Source organism: Psammomys obesus, unplaced genomic scaffold (assembly GCF_907164565.1).
Source record: "Psammomys obesus unplaced genomic scaffold, mPsaObe1.curated_primary_1811, whole genome shotgun sequence".
NCBI lineage: Eukaryota > Metazoa > Chordata > Mammalia > Rodentia > Muridae > Psammomys > Psammomys obesus.
In genome coordinates this window covers 8,056,676-8,073,863 of record NW_026585895.1, presented here as the reverse complement: position 1 = coordinate 8,073,863, position 17,188 = coordinate 8,056,676, and the positions used below count along the sequence as shown (strand labels likewise).

Below are 17,188 nucleotides of genomic sequence, written 5' to 3'. Positions count from 1 at the left end.
AGTCAAAAAGCAAACAAAGAAGGAAATACAATAGATAAAACAAATCAACAAAATGAATGCTAAATATTTTTGGTAGAACATGTAATGATAGTACTAATAATTATCCATTAAAATACTAATTTATAGCGGGCCTACTGGTGGAACACAGAAGTCACTACCAAGCTGTTAAAATTTAAATACAAAATTACTAAAGGCCACTGAGAATTTAGCAGTCTTTACGTGGCCAAAAGGAATAAAAAATCAAAAGTGGAAGAAAATTATAGTTTATTTCTAAAATGCTATCCTCAAGTTCCCCATGTCTATATGCTGTTTTGTCTATTTGACTGTTGGTATAGAGGTTAAAGATTTTACAAAAAACAAACCAACAAGCAAACAAACAAACAAAAAAACCAAAAACCAAAAACCAAACAAAAAACTCAACTGAATTAAACTGACAAGAACAAGTTTGTGCTAATGGACTGAATTTAAACAAAACCTATAAAATGTAGTAAGTGAACATAATACTTTGCAGTTCTGTTCATACTCAAATTCCTTAATGAAAAGAGCCATTTAAGGGAGACAAGATCAAGTTCATAGATGGACCACTATTTTGGGAGGCTACAGAGACGGATTAACATTCCTGTGCTGAGGACACACCCTCTGGCCCCAGGGGCTCTACCCTTTCTAGCCCTAGGAAAAAAAGTGATGATGTTAATAGATTTTCCCCTTAGGGGGAAACAAATGTAAGATTTTTAGCTATCTTACATACTAAGTCAAAATAGTAGTTTTTATATTAAAATGGAGAATCATCTTTTCTAGTAAAAGACCCCCAAATAAGCCATACTACACTGAATAGGAAAACAGATGCGGTGAGCCCAGCGCCCAGTGCAGTCTTGGCGAGACTCTGCTGTGAGGGAAGGCTTCTGGTGTGTACATTAATTCTCACGCCAGCTCAGATGTCCTGCTGCCCTTTCTAATTGGGAGCAGTGGAAACCAAAGGTCATGGTCCTTACCAACCACACAACTGTTTCTGAGTTCCGAGTTAGCCAATTTGGGGGAAGGCTAAGTTTTAAAATCTGTTTTCAAACATCTACTTGAAGGGAATGTCCTCTAAGACTTCAGCCTCTTTGTGAAACTAAATACCCCTCCCATGATTTTTGTTGTTGTTGTTGTTGTTGTTGAGCCTTCAAAATTTCATTTGTATAGAAGTTTTACATATAGTCAGTATTTTTTTCTGGAATATTGGGCAGTGCAAAAGCCACAAAACAATGAAATATCCTGTATTTTTCTGTTTTATTTTAAGAATTCAAAATGCATGACGAATTAGCAAGCTAATTTGAGTATCACCTGACTGTACAGGGTCACATAAGTTTAATTTCCTGATCCAGATAGAATCCCAAGGGTACAGAATACATAGGTCAATTTAGGGAAATTGCATTTTGGCTCTATCTGAATAAAATGGCTCAGCTTTCACTTTTGGGTTGAGCACCAAGCCTCAGGAATGTTAGTAAAAGCTAAGGTGGTTTACCTAAACTTCTCAAAAGTTTACTCATTTACACATGGGGGTCGCAGCACTGTTCTTTCTCCCCTGTTCCATCAGCTGCACTTTAAATAGTCCTCTTACATTCCACAATTTGCACAGCTCAAAGCACTTGAGTGTTAAAAATAGCCTTGGAGAAATGCTAGAAGGGAAAATTTGCTCAGAAGTTATCTCTACGACTCTATCAACTGCCTGAAATGGAGTTCCATCTCCTCTTAGTCCGCCTATGTAGAAGTCTAGATAGTGCGGGAGGAGTCTGAATTCAGCACAGGACATGTCTGAGTTCAGACTCTATGGTAGAGCGCTGCTGCCAAGAACCCAGGTTCGCCTTGATGGCTAATTAGCATCTGTCTCCCCTTTCCAGAAAAACCACAATCTGATTATATTTAAAATTGTTAATTCTATTCAGTAAAAACTATCATCAGGTTAAACCTAATGTAAGTTTGAAAACTATACCTTACAGTTTCAGCAGAAATCAAGTTAGAGGCTGTGTAGGGAACATTAGGAAGAACAAAGCAAAAGACAATGAAAGTGACCCCAAGGGAAAGGCAAACCAACAATCCGTGTGTCGCTTTTTACCTTTTCGTTAGGCTCCAGTTTCTTCCCTTTGAGGTACCATTCCACTGGGATATCCTCATAAGAGAGCTCGCAGTCGAAGGTGGCTGTTTCCCCTGCGGTCACTGTGACATCCTTTAGAGGCCTCAGAAGACCAATTACCCGCGCTTTGTGTGAGGAAAGAAAACGCCTTGTATTACTCATTCTGTAATTCCCCAAGAATAAATAGATTTAGTTCTTCATTTCCATGGTTGTTTTCTCCAAGAAGGGCAGAGCCGCGGGATGAGCTGCTGCTCTAACTCCCCAGTGTACGTGGCCCCGTGGTGCTGAGAAGGGGAGAGCGGACAGCCAAATGGCTGGTATTTGTAGGAGCCCCTTCTTCAGGATCTACAAGGTCAGCAGGAAATCTGCGCTGCATCTGTCTCTCTGCCAGGCGTCAAGTTCCTCTTGCTACAGAAGATATGTGACCTCCAAAATAACTAAGGCTCTGATTGGGAGAGGCAAGGGGTCCTTGGCCCCACAGCCTGTCCGTGTCCATCAACCACTTTGCACCTTCCAAAAATGGGCACCTAACTTTTCTGCCTCCCTTCCTCGGTTGAAAATGCTCACACAGCATAGGTCTTCTCCATGGGGCTACAGTTTAGATGGTCATCCAAGCTATCGAAATGGTTTCCTTTTTTTAAAGAAGTTTTAATTCTCAGTTCTTACTGTGTGTTTATCTATTTTGAACAAAAGGACTGCCAGAGCAGGAAAAGCTGACTTGCTCAATTTGTTATTGTTGTTCAAATGACCAAGTGACTGAAAAGATCAAGATTTCAGAGTCTGAAGGACTTTTATATCAGGAGGTCAAAAAGTAAATACAAGAAAGTCAGTTTTTATACAAGAATAGTATTTTCCAATACCAATTAATCTCATGTGTATTCATTTTTTTATGAAAATATGGAGTTACTGTTTTTTTTATCAAAAATACATAATACTTACGCTTAACTCGGAGGTGGGCGCTGGTTTTGACATTGGCAGCTTGGAAATCTACGCCACCGGTCTGATCCAGTTGACAGTTGTGTAAGATAAGAACATGGATCTTGCCTTCTTCTTTAATCTCACATTCCTGAGCCAGAGAAGAAAGAAATGTGTCACAATTATAATTTTGAGACCTTTTTTTCATAGGTACAGAATAATATAATTTATGGATGCTACAAATGAATGGTGACACACACGCTTTATGTGTGAAATACAGCTCCCGTGAACTATCAGGAAAACTATCCCTCCCAGCTCTGTGATTCTGAACTAGAAGCATTATAGACTACATATGCTCTTCTGGTGGACAAGAATCGATGCAGAAGTGACCTTCTGAGTCCATTCATAGATGGAGACATCTCTCTCTCGCTACAGGTCCCCCACAGAACCTGACACCATGTTTAAAATGCCCTGCATGCACTCTGACTTTTCGCCTGTCCTTTTGCACTTCACGCTATCCCTCTTAAGTGCTGACAGGCTCAGAAATAGCCGTACAGGTGTTTGGAGCAGCGCCTCTCCCTTGAGCTTCCAGTTGGCATGGATGTCGTCCTCGGAGATTTCGGTTTCAAAGCGCGCTGTCTCAGTCTCCATCACCTCGACGCTGTAGAGGGGCCTCACCAGCTTAATTTCCCGATCTGGAAGGATGAAGGGTCAGCGTGTGCCATTAGTCTCTGGCAGAAATGACTCCCGTGGCATCTAGGCCCGTGGAAATTTCCTCACCTTCAATATCGAGCTTTCCGGAAGTCTGGTCTGTCCCACAGTCACAGGTATACTGGCCAATATCAGATTTCAAGGCTTTTTTGAGGATCAGCATTCGCTTCCTGCCGTCAGCCTTAATAACTGCGTTTTTAGACGGCTTTATTTCCTTCCCGTCCTTAAACCACTTCACGGGTGCATCTGCTTTGCTGATCTCACACTGAAGAACCACCTCGTCCTTTTCCACGCCTGTGTAATCCTGAAGCTTCCCCGTGAAATAGGGGTCTCCCTCTGCAGGTAAAGGCAAATGGAGAAGCGTCTTAGAGCTGAGAGCTGGGGACCCGTGGGTGGGGGTTAATGGTGTCTCAGGGAGTTCCCGGTATGCTTTAGCATGGTACCAAACTGCTCCTCATTTAGCATCCCCCATTTCTAAATGCTAGAAAGAGAGTCAGTGCACAGGACTTAGTGATTCAAACTCATCTGCAGTCCGTTTACTGTTAAAAAGCAGCAATAACTCAAATGACACCATTCAGTTGGGGTGTCGTGCGTGTCCCTTTGCCATTTGTCCCATTTCTCAAGTTCTTATCCGCTTCTATTAGGTGTTTAAGCTTCAGATTTGTGTCCTCTCCCCTAATCTACCTGTAGTTTGCCATGAGAGTGTGTCTATGTATTATGGATTTTCTTCTAGGAAGGACCGGGAGAATATGAGACTTGCTAAATTCTTCGAGCCTCGCTCTGTAGAAACCCAGAGCCCACTACTCTGAAATAATTGTGATAAAGGAAGGGGAAAGCATTCATGCACTGGTATTTTACACGCCAAGCCAGTTCTGGTCTGGTTTTGGCTGTTCTGTGGGCCTAAGGTGATGACAATGGTCACATCACTTCCCTTTAGTTTTGGGCAACTGTATCTCGGAAAGACACTAGACCATGCACGTGAAGGTTTCTCCGGCACATTTCCACGCAGCATTACACTCTGAAGACTATTTCTTATCACACACACACACACACACACACACACACACACACACACACACACACACTTTCTCTCTCTCTCTCTCTCTCTCTCTCTCTCCACAGCTCTCTGCTGAATTGAGAACGTGATCCCGTTTTAATAAAGAGGTGAACCTACCCAGGACGGTGAGCTTGGCTTCTGAGCTTATCCCCATGGCCTCCACCCTGATCTGGGAGGTGTCGTCGATAGACAGGTCTTTGAACGTGATGGAGTGCGTTTTCCCTTCGTCGTGCATGGAGACACGCTTGCTGGTGTGCAGGCGCTGGTCGTTCTTGAACCAGCTCACTGGGATGTTGTCATGGGAGAGCTCCACGGTGAACACAGCGTCTTCCCTCTCTTTGGCGGTCACATCCTTCAGAGGGGTTAGGAATTTGAGCCGGATGCCTGTCAAAGGAAGCCCAGCTCATGATTTCCATCACTTTAACGTGTAAAATTAAACGCACAAACATGCCGCCCCGCAGGCAGCCTATGACGGCAGTCCTGCTTCACCTTCGATGATCAGCTTGGCGCTCGTGCGCTTGTCCTCCGCCTCGAACATGTACTTGGCTTCATCCTCGAAGGCGGCGGACTTGATGACCAGCGCATGCCTGGTACCGTCCTTGATGAGCTCAAACCTGTCATCCCCCGCCAGCTCCTGGGTGCCTTTCAGCCAGCGGAACGTTTTCGGCTCCCTGGACACTTCGCATTCAAATTTAGCCTCGTCTTTCTCAAAGACTTTGACGTCGCTGAGAGGTGTGATGAAAATGAGCGGCAATTCTGGAAGAGAGGCGGGGCCGGCCACATCAGAGCATGCTTGCTTTCCCCCTCCCCCTCCCCCCTTCCGGGCAGCTCTGGACCTTAGGAAAGGACTTTGCACAGAACACACTCAAAGGCGCCCTGGTGTCCAGCATACCTTTCACTTTCAGGTTGGCTGCCGATTTGGCGTTGGCGGCCTGGAAGGAAATCTCCCCCGTCATATCCAGCTGACAGTTGTAAAGAACCAAGACGTGCTTCTTCCCGTCCTCGATGATTTCACAGTCCTGCGAGGAGCGAGCACACACAGTATTTACATACCTGGGCCTTCCTGCTGGTCACCCAGGAACTGCATTTTAGGAACGAGCAGCCCCCTCCTCTCCCGCCGTCACTCACAGGAGACGCGGTCAAGGGCTCCCCCTTTAACTTCCACTGGCCGTGCACGTCCGGCTCGGACAGCTCGATTTCAAAGCGTGCCGTTTCGCCCACGAACACCTCCACGCCGTACAGAGGTTTCTCCACCTTGATGAGACGAGCTGAAAGCACACAACACTCCGTGAGCGAGGCCGAGCCAGACACACGGCCGGCTCCGAGACGGGAAGACTCGCACGCGGGGCCGCTCACCCTCCACTGTGACGTTGGCCTTGGTGGTGTCGGTGCCGCAGTCGCACACGTATTCGCCCTTGTCTTTGAGCTCCGCCTTCTTGATCTTCAAGATGCGGCGCAGGCCGTCGGTCTTGACGGAATGCTTGGGCGAGGGCACGATCTCCTCGCCGTCTTTGAACCACCTCACCGGCACGTCCTTGCTCACTTCGCACTTGAGGATGATCTCGTCCTTCTCCACGCCGGTCTTGTCGTGCAGCTTCACGGTGAAGTAGGGGTCGGCCTCTGCAGAGACGCCCAGCACACCGTGAGAAAAGTGTGAGAAAGTGGGCCCACAGAGCGCCCTGGGGGTACACACAGGCAGCCGCCGCCCGTGGGAAGCTGGGCCCCCTCACCCCGGGGCCCACGGAGCGCCCTGGGGGTACACACAGGCAGCCGCCGCCCGTGGGAAGCTGGGCCCACTTACCCAAGACCTTCAGATTGGCGGTGGAGCTGAGGTTCTTCACTTGGGCTTTGATCTGGGAGATGTCATCCAGGGTCACCTCTCTCATCTCCAGCTTGTAGGTCTTCCCCTCGGAGGACATGAGCACCGTCCTGGTTGTGTGCAGCTTGACGTCGTTCTTGAACCAGACCACGTGCATTTTCTCGTGGGACAGCTCACAGACAAAGGTCGCCGTCTCCCCCTCCTTCACTGTTTGGTCTTCCAGAGGTGATATGAACTTCAGTCTTATGCCTACAGGGCAAACAGGTGACAGGCTCAGGAACACGGGTCCCCCCCGAAAGATCCTGCTCTGTACTGCTCGGCGGCTACCTCGGGAGGCATTGCTTGGTTCTTTTTGTTCATTTAAAAAGTTGTAGGGGTTTTTTTGGGGGGAAGGGAGGGGAGGGTGCTTTGGGGTGTGTGTGCACGTGTCTTCGGTGACCCCATGAAAGTAAAGCAGTTCTGACACTCGCCACTAATTGCTAGCTAGCTCTCAGAACTTGGCATCCTTTCTTTACATCACTCAGAAGATGGAGCTGGAGACAGCCCTGAGGGCTCATCAACTGGCGATTACCTGTCACAAACAGCTGTGCCGACGTCTTCTTGCCCTCTACCTCGGCAGTGTAGATGCCTTCGTCATCGAACTGAGAATCGTTGATGACGAGCATGTGTTTCTTTCCGTCGGCGATGATGTCGAACTTGTCGGATGCCTTGATGATGTCGGGCCCTTTAGACCAGATGACGTTGGCCTCTCTGGTGAGGACACACTCAAACCGGGCCTGTCGCTTCTCCGGGACAGTCACATCCTTCAGGGGTACCGCAAAGTCAAGCTCGATTTCTGAAAACAAGCGGTAGGTAAGGGGGAGAACTGAGAGGTCTCCGAGGCAGAGGGAGGGGAAGGGGCCTCAGCCCCTCCCTGAGCTCCGAAGCCCCGTACCTTTGACCGTCAGAATGGCCGTTGTGACCGCGTTGCACGCCTGGTAGAGGACTTCGCCAGCCTGGTCCAGCTTCACTTTGTGCAGGGTTAAGAAGCGTTTGCCGCCCTCAGCTTTGATTTCGCAGGTCTGAAACAAACAGGCAGCTTTGGTGAGCACGTGCCCGGGATGAGCACCCTGGAGAAGGCGTCTGATCCAGGTGTCTGTGGAGCGTCACACAGCACCCGAGTGAACGCCCGGGCACAGCACTGGCATTAGCGGAGTTTGCCAGATTTTACCCAAGCTGTCCACACAGACCGCGTTAGACAGCCTCCCTCCCCTGAGAGCTGGGGACCCGGGGGTTCTTAAAGGAAGCCCGAGCCCAGACTTGGAGGTGGCAGCGGCACTCACAGGCGAGGGCCTCAGGAGCTCTCCCTTCAGCTTCCATTCCCCAGGAATGTCTTCCTCGGAGATCTCGGCGTCGAAGCTGGCGCTCTCCTTCTCATACACCGTGACGTCCTCTATCGGCTTCAGTAGCTCAACCTCACGCTCTGCATCAAAACATAATGTGTTTTGATCAAATCCACCCCATCCCCCCTTCAGTTCTTCTCTTACCCACTCACCCCCCCAATACCCTACGATCACTCTTTAAAAAAACAAACAAAACTACTGAGTCTACCCAGCGCTTCCTCTGTGTGTCTGGGTACAGCCTCATCTACTAGTTAATTTCTGTATTTGTGGTGTGCTATTTTGCTTCATGCGCACATGAGGATTATCTTCACGAGTAACAGGTAAGATTCTCGTACCTCCGAGCGTCAGCTTTGCCGGGTATCTTTTCCCTTCAATCTCCACTGCGTACTCGTCAATGTCCTCCGGCATGGCGTTCTTAACCTTGAGAATGAGACGGTTTCCCTCTTTCAGTATCTCCGTCTTGTCGTTTGGCTCCATGGGGATCTCATCATATCCTTTGAACCACTTAATGTTTGGTGTGTCCTTGGCTATGTCACAGGTGAAAACAGCCGTCCCCTTGGGCTTCACATGCTGGTCTCGGATAGGTTTCACCAGCCACTCCCGGATGATTTCTGTTGGAGACAAAGGGAGAGGGAATAAATGAGTTCTTTGGGGAATTTCAGAAATATGAAAAATTGCTGAAACTGGGTGCAGTTTGCCCATGACATGCTGATATTCCTCCTTTTCAAAAAAGGTATCAGTGAGACTTCTGGTAGTCAGACATTGGGAAACAGTCTCTCTGTTTGCTTAGTATAAGAGTAACAATTTTCTAGCAAAGAACTCCCTTATGGTATGTATACTATATATATATATTAGATGCAAGTCTCACTTTGTCGCCTACAACTGGTCCCAAATTCTTGGGCTGGAGCAACCCTCTGAGCTCTGCCTCCCATGCACTCACCGACCACTTTTACGCAGGAAGAACATTCCAGGTTGTTGGCATTCTCCACCGTTACGGTGTAGGTCCCGGCATCGGTGTCGTCTGCGTCGTTGATGGTCAGGGCCCGCATCAAGCCGATGACCCCCGGCACGATCCTGCCAGGCTTCTCCACCACGATCTTTCCATCCTTCCTCCAGACCACGTCTCGTTCCTTGTTCAGCTCACAGCTCAGGTAGAGCGGCTGCCCCTTGACCACCGTGACCTCCTCCTCCAGCGTCTTCACGAATCGCACGGGTAGCTCTGCGGAGAATTTCAACCAAGTTTAAAGATTTCCATGACACGGAACCCAGAGGTTTTGTTTGAAAGCCCAGTGAGTGTTGCCCCGAGGAGGCCTCTTTCACAGGCAGAAGCGCAAGTTACCTTCTACGATGAGCTTGGCTGTGGAGGTCTTCTCTTTATTTCCCAAGCGCAGCACGCACGTGTATTCGCCAGCGTCAGAAAGCTGAACGTCAATGATGTGCAGCTTCCTGTCTTTGCCGTCCGCGATGAACCTGTGCTTTGGGCTCTCCCGGATGTTGCTGCCGTCCTTCATCCAGGTTGTGATGGCGGTGGATGGAGAGACCAAACACTCAAAGATGGCAGAGGAGCCCACCGACTCTGCCTCTGTCAAGACGATGTCTTTGATTTCTTTCACGAACTTCAGAGGCACAGCCTTCAGCTGGTAGGTGAATGGGGCTTCATCGGGGGGTTTCTCTCCACCGCTTCCTGGTCTGAGCTTTTTCCTTTCAGCTTCTATCGGTGAAGGCGTCTTCTTGGCTACACCTAATTCACAGCAAAGCGGAAGGTTAACTGGGCATCTCCATACACATCAAAGTACATGTAAAGTGATGAGGAGACAGGAACAGGGAAATAAAGGGTTGACATTTGCAAAGTCAGACATGAAGATGAAAAGGCCCAAGAAATAACAGAACACTTCATCTTCTCAAGTTTCAGTCCTTCGTGTAAAACATCCAGCTTAATGTACAGTTAGTTTACTTGTTATGAATATATATGTATGTATGAATGAAAAATCAAGACATAAATTCATCACGGTAAAGTTTTTTTTATAATATCTACTTGAATAATACTACTATCAATGTCAGAAATAAAGATTATTATAAAACTTGAAAACATTTCTCCTTGGGGGGTAAAGTCTGGGAATTTGTAAGGTAAAATGTTACCACAGGGCTGAGGGACATGAAACTCACCTTTGATGGGACCTTTTGGCTTGGCTGCTTCATCCTTAGGTTTGGCTTCTGAAATGAAAAAGTTTGGCATTTGTGCAATATTTATACTTATCAGTAAACCACCCGGGATGAGCCACGTTCCTTGTTACAAACACTAACACATAAAGCGAACCTGGCTTCATTTCCACGGCTTTCAGGGAGGACACACTGGCATTTCCAAGAAGGCACATTGTGAAATCAACATAACTAGGCTAAGTTGCCAACAAATTTAGGATTAAAAAGTTCTTCTTCCTTCCCAGAACTCGGGAAGGCAGAGGCAGGCAGATCTCTGAGAGTTTGAGGCCAGCCTGATCTACAGAGTGTGCCTGGGATAGCCAAGGCTACAGAGAGAAACCCTGTCTTGAAAAAAAAAAATCTTTGTTTTTAGGGGTTGGGGTCAAGATGACTGGTGGAGGACCTGGTAGCCTGGCCTTGAGTTCAATAATTATAATTAATGAAAACCAAACAAGTCGACAGTGTCGTCATTCTCTTTTCGAATCTGGAAGGCTTACTACTGATCGAAGAGAAAGGGTTTTGCCCTTGCTTAGTTATACAAAGTACTTTACATGGTATTTTATGTGTTGGTTATATGAACCAAAGAAACTGAAATTACTAAAAGCCTTTTAACATTATCTTTAGTATAGAAATTGAGTAACTAATAAACCCAGAGAACACTAAGGAAATTAGCCCATGGAGAGTCATTACTTTTTTCTGAATAATGATCAAATCATAAGTTCTGGTGATAAGACACAGCATAAATATTAGTAATTAAAATATATTGAAAAGAATAGCCTATATTTTCCCCATCAAACACAATCAAAGTCCAAGTAATTGTAGGTAATTTAAAATGAAATTTAAAATGACTCAGCAACTTGTCGGAGGTCAACCATTTTGGATGTGTATGATGGTAATCATGCAACCAGTTAGTTCTGGTTTTAAAATTATCACCTGGGTGACAACCTACTCAGCGGTAAGTATCTTAAGTTTGAACTTAGTTCCGTTAAATATAATCACAAAGCTGTGAAACGATCAGTATTTATTTGTTAAACTTGCATCATTTCAATACTCGGCATATTTTTAAGGTGAGAAATGCTGCTACAGGGCACGAGTATGAATTGTTTCACGGGATTCCTGTTTGTGTTCTGTGCCTCTTTAAGTTCCATCACCACCAAACATCCTTCAGCTGATCTTGACAGAGTATGAGAGAAATGACGCCTTGCAGGACTGCCCGGCACACTGTGAAAACAGTGTGTGTCTCCCGGGTGACGTAGTAGGTGGAGGCTCGAGCCTCACCCCAGTGTGAAGACACCCACACAAGTTAGCAAAAAGAACCACGGGTTCATACCTGCTTTCTTTCCAACCACAGGCACTGTCACGGGGGCGGCGATGGGCGTGGGCGCAGGCTCGATGGGCGGCGCTTTGATGGTCTTCACCTCTGTGGAGAGAATATGCCCACTGTTTTAACGCCTCCACTTGTCACTGCCCATGAGAACCACATTCGGTGGCCTGTTTGCCCCCCAGGATACAGTGCTGAAATCTTCAAATAGCTAGTTTTTCTGAGAGCACCATCTCAGAAGCACTCAGTAAGCACATTGAGATATCAGAAATCATCTGAAGCACAACGATTTTCGTGTTTTTATTTATGTACATCTTAGAAAATAAATTTTTTTTTTTTCATTTGCTACATGTGGTGTATGTGGGGTTTAAAGAAACATGCACCTTGAGGGTAAGCTTGCTTACCTGGCTCGGGCTTTGGCTTTGGTTCAGGTCCAGGGAGAGGTATTGCTGGCTTAATTTCAGGAACTGAAAAAATTCACAGAAATAGATTATCACAAAGCTTTGTAAGTTTTTCACAAGGTCAAAACTATGTCGAAGCAAATTTAATATACATGAGGATATTAAGATTTATAGAGTTTTCAACTCAAGAACTTGATCTAAATTTTTCTGATGTTCAACAGAACACTAAAAAACATATAGCAAGAATTTGGTTGGACTGGAAGTTGTTTCTCAGCTCATTACTCATCCCTTGTAACTTATTTAACAAGGAGGCGATTATTAGCAGGTTGCACAGGGATGGTGAAGAACTCAGGATGCTCGTGATGCCTGGTCACGATGTCAGTATCATGACGTTGTGATGCTATGTGGATGCATCTTCACAGACAATGGAGCATGTGTCAGGAGAAGCATACCTTTGCTTGGTTCTGGAACTTTCCTTTCCTTTGGTTTAGGCTCTGGAGGAACTTCAGCTTCAACAGCTTTTGGAGGTGGTTGTGGCTCTTCAAGGAAAGAAGGTCATTGTCTAGTGTTAATTCTAAAAGCACATTACCTGAAAACTTGCATTAAAAAAAATCACTTCCTAAAAATTCTAGTGATAGCTCTCACACAGATCATGTTATAGATTTGTTTCTATTTTCTTCTCATGATTGTGCTTTTGTTTATTTATTTATTTTTGTACTCTTTCATTACTTGGTTTCAACATCTGGTACCTCTTCCGTTTTAAAGCGGTTATACCAAAGTCTTAGTAATCATTCTCTTTTGTGAGAGACAAATGGTCAATCTCCTTAAGCGCTCTCAGATTTAGGAAGCACTGTTAACACTGTTCTGAATTTATTCATTGGCAATTACATGGCTCCAGCCGTTCCCATGGAGAGAGCTTACAAGCAAAGTAATAATAATAATAAGCATTATTATTATTATATGTGGGAAAATGGATCTGGGAATTATTAACACTGATAAGAACAGATACTATTCTTGTCCCTAGCTAAAAGGCCACAAAATGTTTGTATTTGGGAATTACTAAAAAATAGTGAAACAGAAAGCAGACAATGGAACACATACATTACAGACAGATGAAATATGAAGCTATGTTTATGTTAAACTTCATGTATATTTACAAAATAAACCTTTTGTTAAGTGTCCCCTTTGTTGAAGGAGACTTTCATAAATTGCCACTTAGGAAAATGATTCCTACCTTCTGGTTTTTTAACTTTTTCTACTTTTTTAGGTTCTACTTTAGGTTCTTCTTCTTCAGGTCTCTTTCTTAGAACTTAAAAGACAAAAAGGTTTATATGTAAACCAAGATGAGCGAATGAAGATGCTGAGTAAGTTTGATGAACACAGATAATGGACACAGCAAGGACAATGGAAGGCATGCAGGCGAGCACAGTGGGAGATCAAGCATAAATGTGAAAAATGCTTTTATTTCCCATAATCCCCCAAACAAAATTTATGTTAATTCATATCAGACTTAGAGCTCTTCATATCTCTCTAGATACTATGCCCAGAGACAACTGTGAGGCAAAAAAAAAAAAAAAAAAAAAAAAAAAAAAAAAAAAAAAAAAAAAAACAAACCAAAAAACAAAAAACAAAACAAAAAAACCACCCCAGCTCAAATTAAGAAAAAAATTACTTGAATAGCAATAAATTCTAATAATTTATTGACAACTAAACAAAAAAGTTTAAGTGCAGAAATGTAATTAAGTGCAATAATGTAGTTTAGACATCAATAACTGTTAGAATTTTATTTTTCATGAGTATCTGGCATCTATTTTTTCATATTTAGTATGAAAGATGTTTAGTTTTATAAAAAGTGTTATTGGTTGTGATCTTGTGTCATACTGAAGTTAAATACTTTTAGGTTGAAGCAGTTGTGTATACAGTATTTTAAAAGTTGAGTATATTTTATTTCACAATTTGGTTATGAAAAATGACACCCAAAGGTCACTGTTGTTAGAATATTATCAGTTTAGTTGTATCTGTTAACATTATAAATTTTAAAATACTATGAATGCTCACAAAATATCTACCTTCTCTTTAAAAAGATTCAAAAATGTTAACCTTTAATTTTAATGGAACTGCATCCAAATTTTGTTGGAGAATCTAACTAAAATAATATCAAGGGGCAGAAGTATTTTGTGAGCTTTCAGGTGAGTCCATTTTTCACGCTGTTGAAAACCGACATCCGGTAGAGAAGTACTATACCGCTTTTCAGCACCACCTCCTCCTTTGGCTGAGGCTTAGGTTCAGGAAGTAATTTGCGAACTTTCTTTTCAGCTGTCGGCACTTAAAAGGATATGATTTCAAATTTGGTAAGGATTCATATAAAAATGGATTTCAACAAAAAAAAAATGACTCTACTCAAACCTAGAGTGTGTCAAGGAATCAATTCTGTTGCACACACATTTACAGGATTTAAAAGCATGTGATAGACTTGGAGTTCTTTGTTCTACAAACATCTATCGAATTTTCTGAGAGTTCAATCACATGGATTGTAAATCTACTTTAGTGAGTATAGAATCTGTTGCTTTGTAATGGCTTTACAGCTCTTTCATCAAAAGGCAAGGGTTCTCCACAGCATCCTTGCTTCAGTCTGTGCCTGTTTTACTTGCCCATGTCCACGCTGGTGTTGCCCCGACTGACACACACAGCATGACGCAGGCCACTGCCCCTGCTTCATCTTCTCCATTGATGGGAACAGAAAACCAAAGAATGTGCTGTGGACCTTGATGCTGAAGAAAGACCGTATTTCACTTTCTAAACAAAGGTTACTTTTTCTCTTTTTTTTTTTTTTTAAATGAAACAGAAATTATAGAATTTCAAAGCTGGTGTTCGAAGCTACATTTTTCACGATAAGACAGTCTTTCTGAACTTAAATGAGCAAGGGATTACATGGGTCTTCTTGTTTCCACAGTGAACACCAAGTATAGGGAGGGTGCTGTGTTGTATAGCATACTTTAATCCTGCTCTACTGCATGGATTTAGATACAAAGACGAAAGCAAAACAGAATCAATGACTGCCGAACCACTTTAAAGATAGGACTTTGGATGTCCAGTTTTGTTCAATCACAATAAATTTGAGTTTCTTAGATAGTTCTATAAAACTTCCTGTTTGGTGCGCTTAAGTAGTTCATCGATTTTTTTTTTAACGTGATAAAGATCACCTTGCTTAAATTTTACTTCAAAGAGGTAAGCACGAAAGGGTCAAATGCATGTTTCATTTGGAATAATCCTGTTTGATAATGCCAACTTCTTGAAGTAAAACTTTCAGCTGAACATTAAAAATTTTAAGTATGATTAAATTATGCTGATCTTTATTACTATTTCTGAGCTATCAGTGTTTTTTAATACAGAACTACTTTTATTGATTGAACCTATATAATAATGTAAGATGAAACAAAAAATAGCCATTTCTTTCCATATACAATGTATATAAAGAGTTTGTTTTTCATACTGTTTTTTTAGTTTATTTTTTAGATGTTGATGTTTGAAACTCATACACTGTCATTACTATTGCTCCTAAAGAAACCATGTGTTACTACAGACTAATTTAATCTTTAATAATTTATAAATTTAATAATTTGATAATTTAATTGACCAAAATTATTTAGAAGCTCCATTTTACAAATCAGGAAATGTATGCTTTTATAGGTGATCATTCTAGAAGTCCAGCACAGTCAAGAACAGATTTGATTTCTGGGTCAGGATGTGTTGATCATTCTGATGGGACGCTGATATTCACTAAACTTCTAAGAGACATGGTTTAGTTTTAATTGTTTTTTTTTTCTAGACTTATATGAACTTACTTGTCATTGTGGGTAAATTAGATAGGGAAAGGACTATCCAAGGAGAAATCACCTTGGAAAATAACCTGCAGTGATAATGGGATTTCCTTCAAACTCTGTGCACCTGGAAGAAGGTCTCACTTTGGTGAGAAGGAAGTGGCAGGGGAGTCAGAGGTAATAGAAATCCCTAGGGATTGTCCAATAGTGTGTCAAGAGGCTATGATGACATGGTCTGCAGTGCTTTTCACACAGGTTAAAATGCTGTTGTCCCCAAAGCTTACTACTGTTCAGCATTTTGACCTAAAATGCCTCCTGTTACCAATTTCACCTAACTAGCGAAGTCTGGTATCATTTAGCTTTACAAACGCGAGGAGACATATGGAATAAGCAAAATGCATCCTCATGATGTATGAAATTGATGGAAGACATAGGAAGCACCCAACACTCATGAGCTAGGACAACAAGAGCCACAAAAGTATGAGAAATGAATGGAACTATTCTACTGCTTTCATCATGAAAAAGAAGATGGGGTTGGAAGAGCATTCTGTGGCAATACAAAGAGCATGGAGTCAGATGGGCAGTGACTGGCCTGAGAGATACCTTTCAGTGGTGCTGGTTCCACTTTTTCCACAACCTCGGGCTTTTCAGGGACTTTCTTCTTTGACACAGCTTTAAAGAATTTCAAAGCATATATTATTGTTTTTGCACGTAATCTGAAGCAAATGACTATTTTTTTTTAAAACCACAAGAATCAAAACCAAGCATCTCTTATAACCAGAAAGCGTTAGTAACAGCCAAGAACAGCCACCAAAGAACCATCAGAAAGAAGCCTGGAAGCCAGAGAACAAAGTACAGCTTGTTCCATGGCTGGGTTGTATCTAACGACCAGTCAGGAAAGACGACAATTTCTGTTCTTCACAAGAGGACATTTTTACATCAAGAGAACTGTATTCAAATATGTGTCCCCACAATACAGCAATCAGTAGATGGGTCACATACAGATTTGGTCATCTAAAACCCAAGGTTTGCTCAGGGCAAACATCACCAAAAGTAACTGGAGAAGAGTCTTGCTTGATGCACATATAAACATGAATGAGAGTATTCCTATGTAAGATTATACCTGAATACTTTAGATTAGGAAACAGCCTTGCAAACAAGATAAAAAGCCAACCAAACAAAAAACATTGCATGTACACTTATCATATAAAACATGATCAGAAAAGTGCCTATGAGAGTCAAAATAATAAATAATACTATATCAATTCGAAGGAAAAAAACCACAGAAATAAAGGAGCTTTGAAAAAGAGGTGTTGGATACAAAATATATTAAGAACCACACTTTCTAGCTACACGAAGAACCATATAGACCACAACTGGGTTTTTTATTAGGCTAAATACACACACACACACACACACACACACACACACACACACACACACACA

At 43.2% G+C, this 17,188-nt stretch overlaps 1 protein-coding gene across 4 annotated transcripts in view; it reads right to left on the bottom strand.

The window, feature by feature from the left end:
• Ttn (titin) overlaps positions 1-17,188 on the bottom strand; it is a 258,797-nt gene that overhangs the window by 99,252 nt on the left and 142,357 nt on the right. For 2 of the 4 annotated variants that reach the window (XM_055600018.1, XM_055600019.1), the window contains 23 exons: positions 16,346-16,414; positions 14,166-14,246; positions 13,156-13,230; positions 12,374-12,460; positions 11,925-11,987; positions 11,530-11,619; positions 10,167-10,214; positions 9,340-9,741; positions 8,941-9,219; positions 8,336-8,611; positions 7,941-8,080; positions 7,553-7,679; positions 7,190-7,453; positions 6,601-6,867; positions 6,156-6,419; positions 5,928-6,067; positions 5,692-5,818; positions 5,289-5,555; positions 4,917-5,183; positions 3,812-4,078; positions 3,587-3,726; positions 3,056-3,182; positions 2,099-2,241 (listed from right to left, as the gene is read on the bottom strand). In XM_055600018.1, coding sequence (XP_055455993.1) covers positions 2,099-2,241; positions 3,056-3,182; positions 3,587-3,726; positions 3,812-4,078; positions 4,917-5,183; positions 5,289-5,555; positions 5,692-5,818; positions 5,928-6,067; positions 6,156-6,419; positions 6,601-6,867; positions 7,190-7,453; positions 7,553-7,679; positions 7,941-8,080; positions 8,336-8,611; positions 8,941-9,219; positions 9,340-9,741; positions 10,167-10,214; positions 11,530-11,619; positions 11,925-11,987; positions 12,374-12,460; positions 13,156-13,230; positions 14,166-14,246; positions 16,346-16,414 — 4,010 coding nt within the window. The remainder of the gene's footprint in view (positions 1-2,098; positions 2,242-3,055; positions 3,183-3,586; positions 3,727-3,811; positions 4,079-4,916; positions 5,184-5,288; positions 5,556-5,691; positions 5,819-5,927; positions 6,068-6,155; positions 6,420-6,600; positions 6,868-7,189; positions 7,454-7,552; positions 7,680-7,940; positions 8,081-8,335; positions 8,612-8,940; positions 9,220-9,339; positions 9,742-10,166; positions 10,215-11,529; positions 11,620-11,924; positions 11,988-12,373; positions 12,461-13,155; positions 13,231-14,165; positions 14,247-16,345; positions 16,415-17,188) is intronic. The other 2 variants (XM_055600020.1, XM_055600021.1) reach the window with 1 other exon arrangement.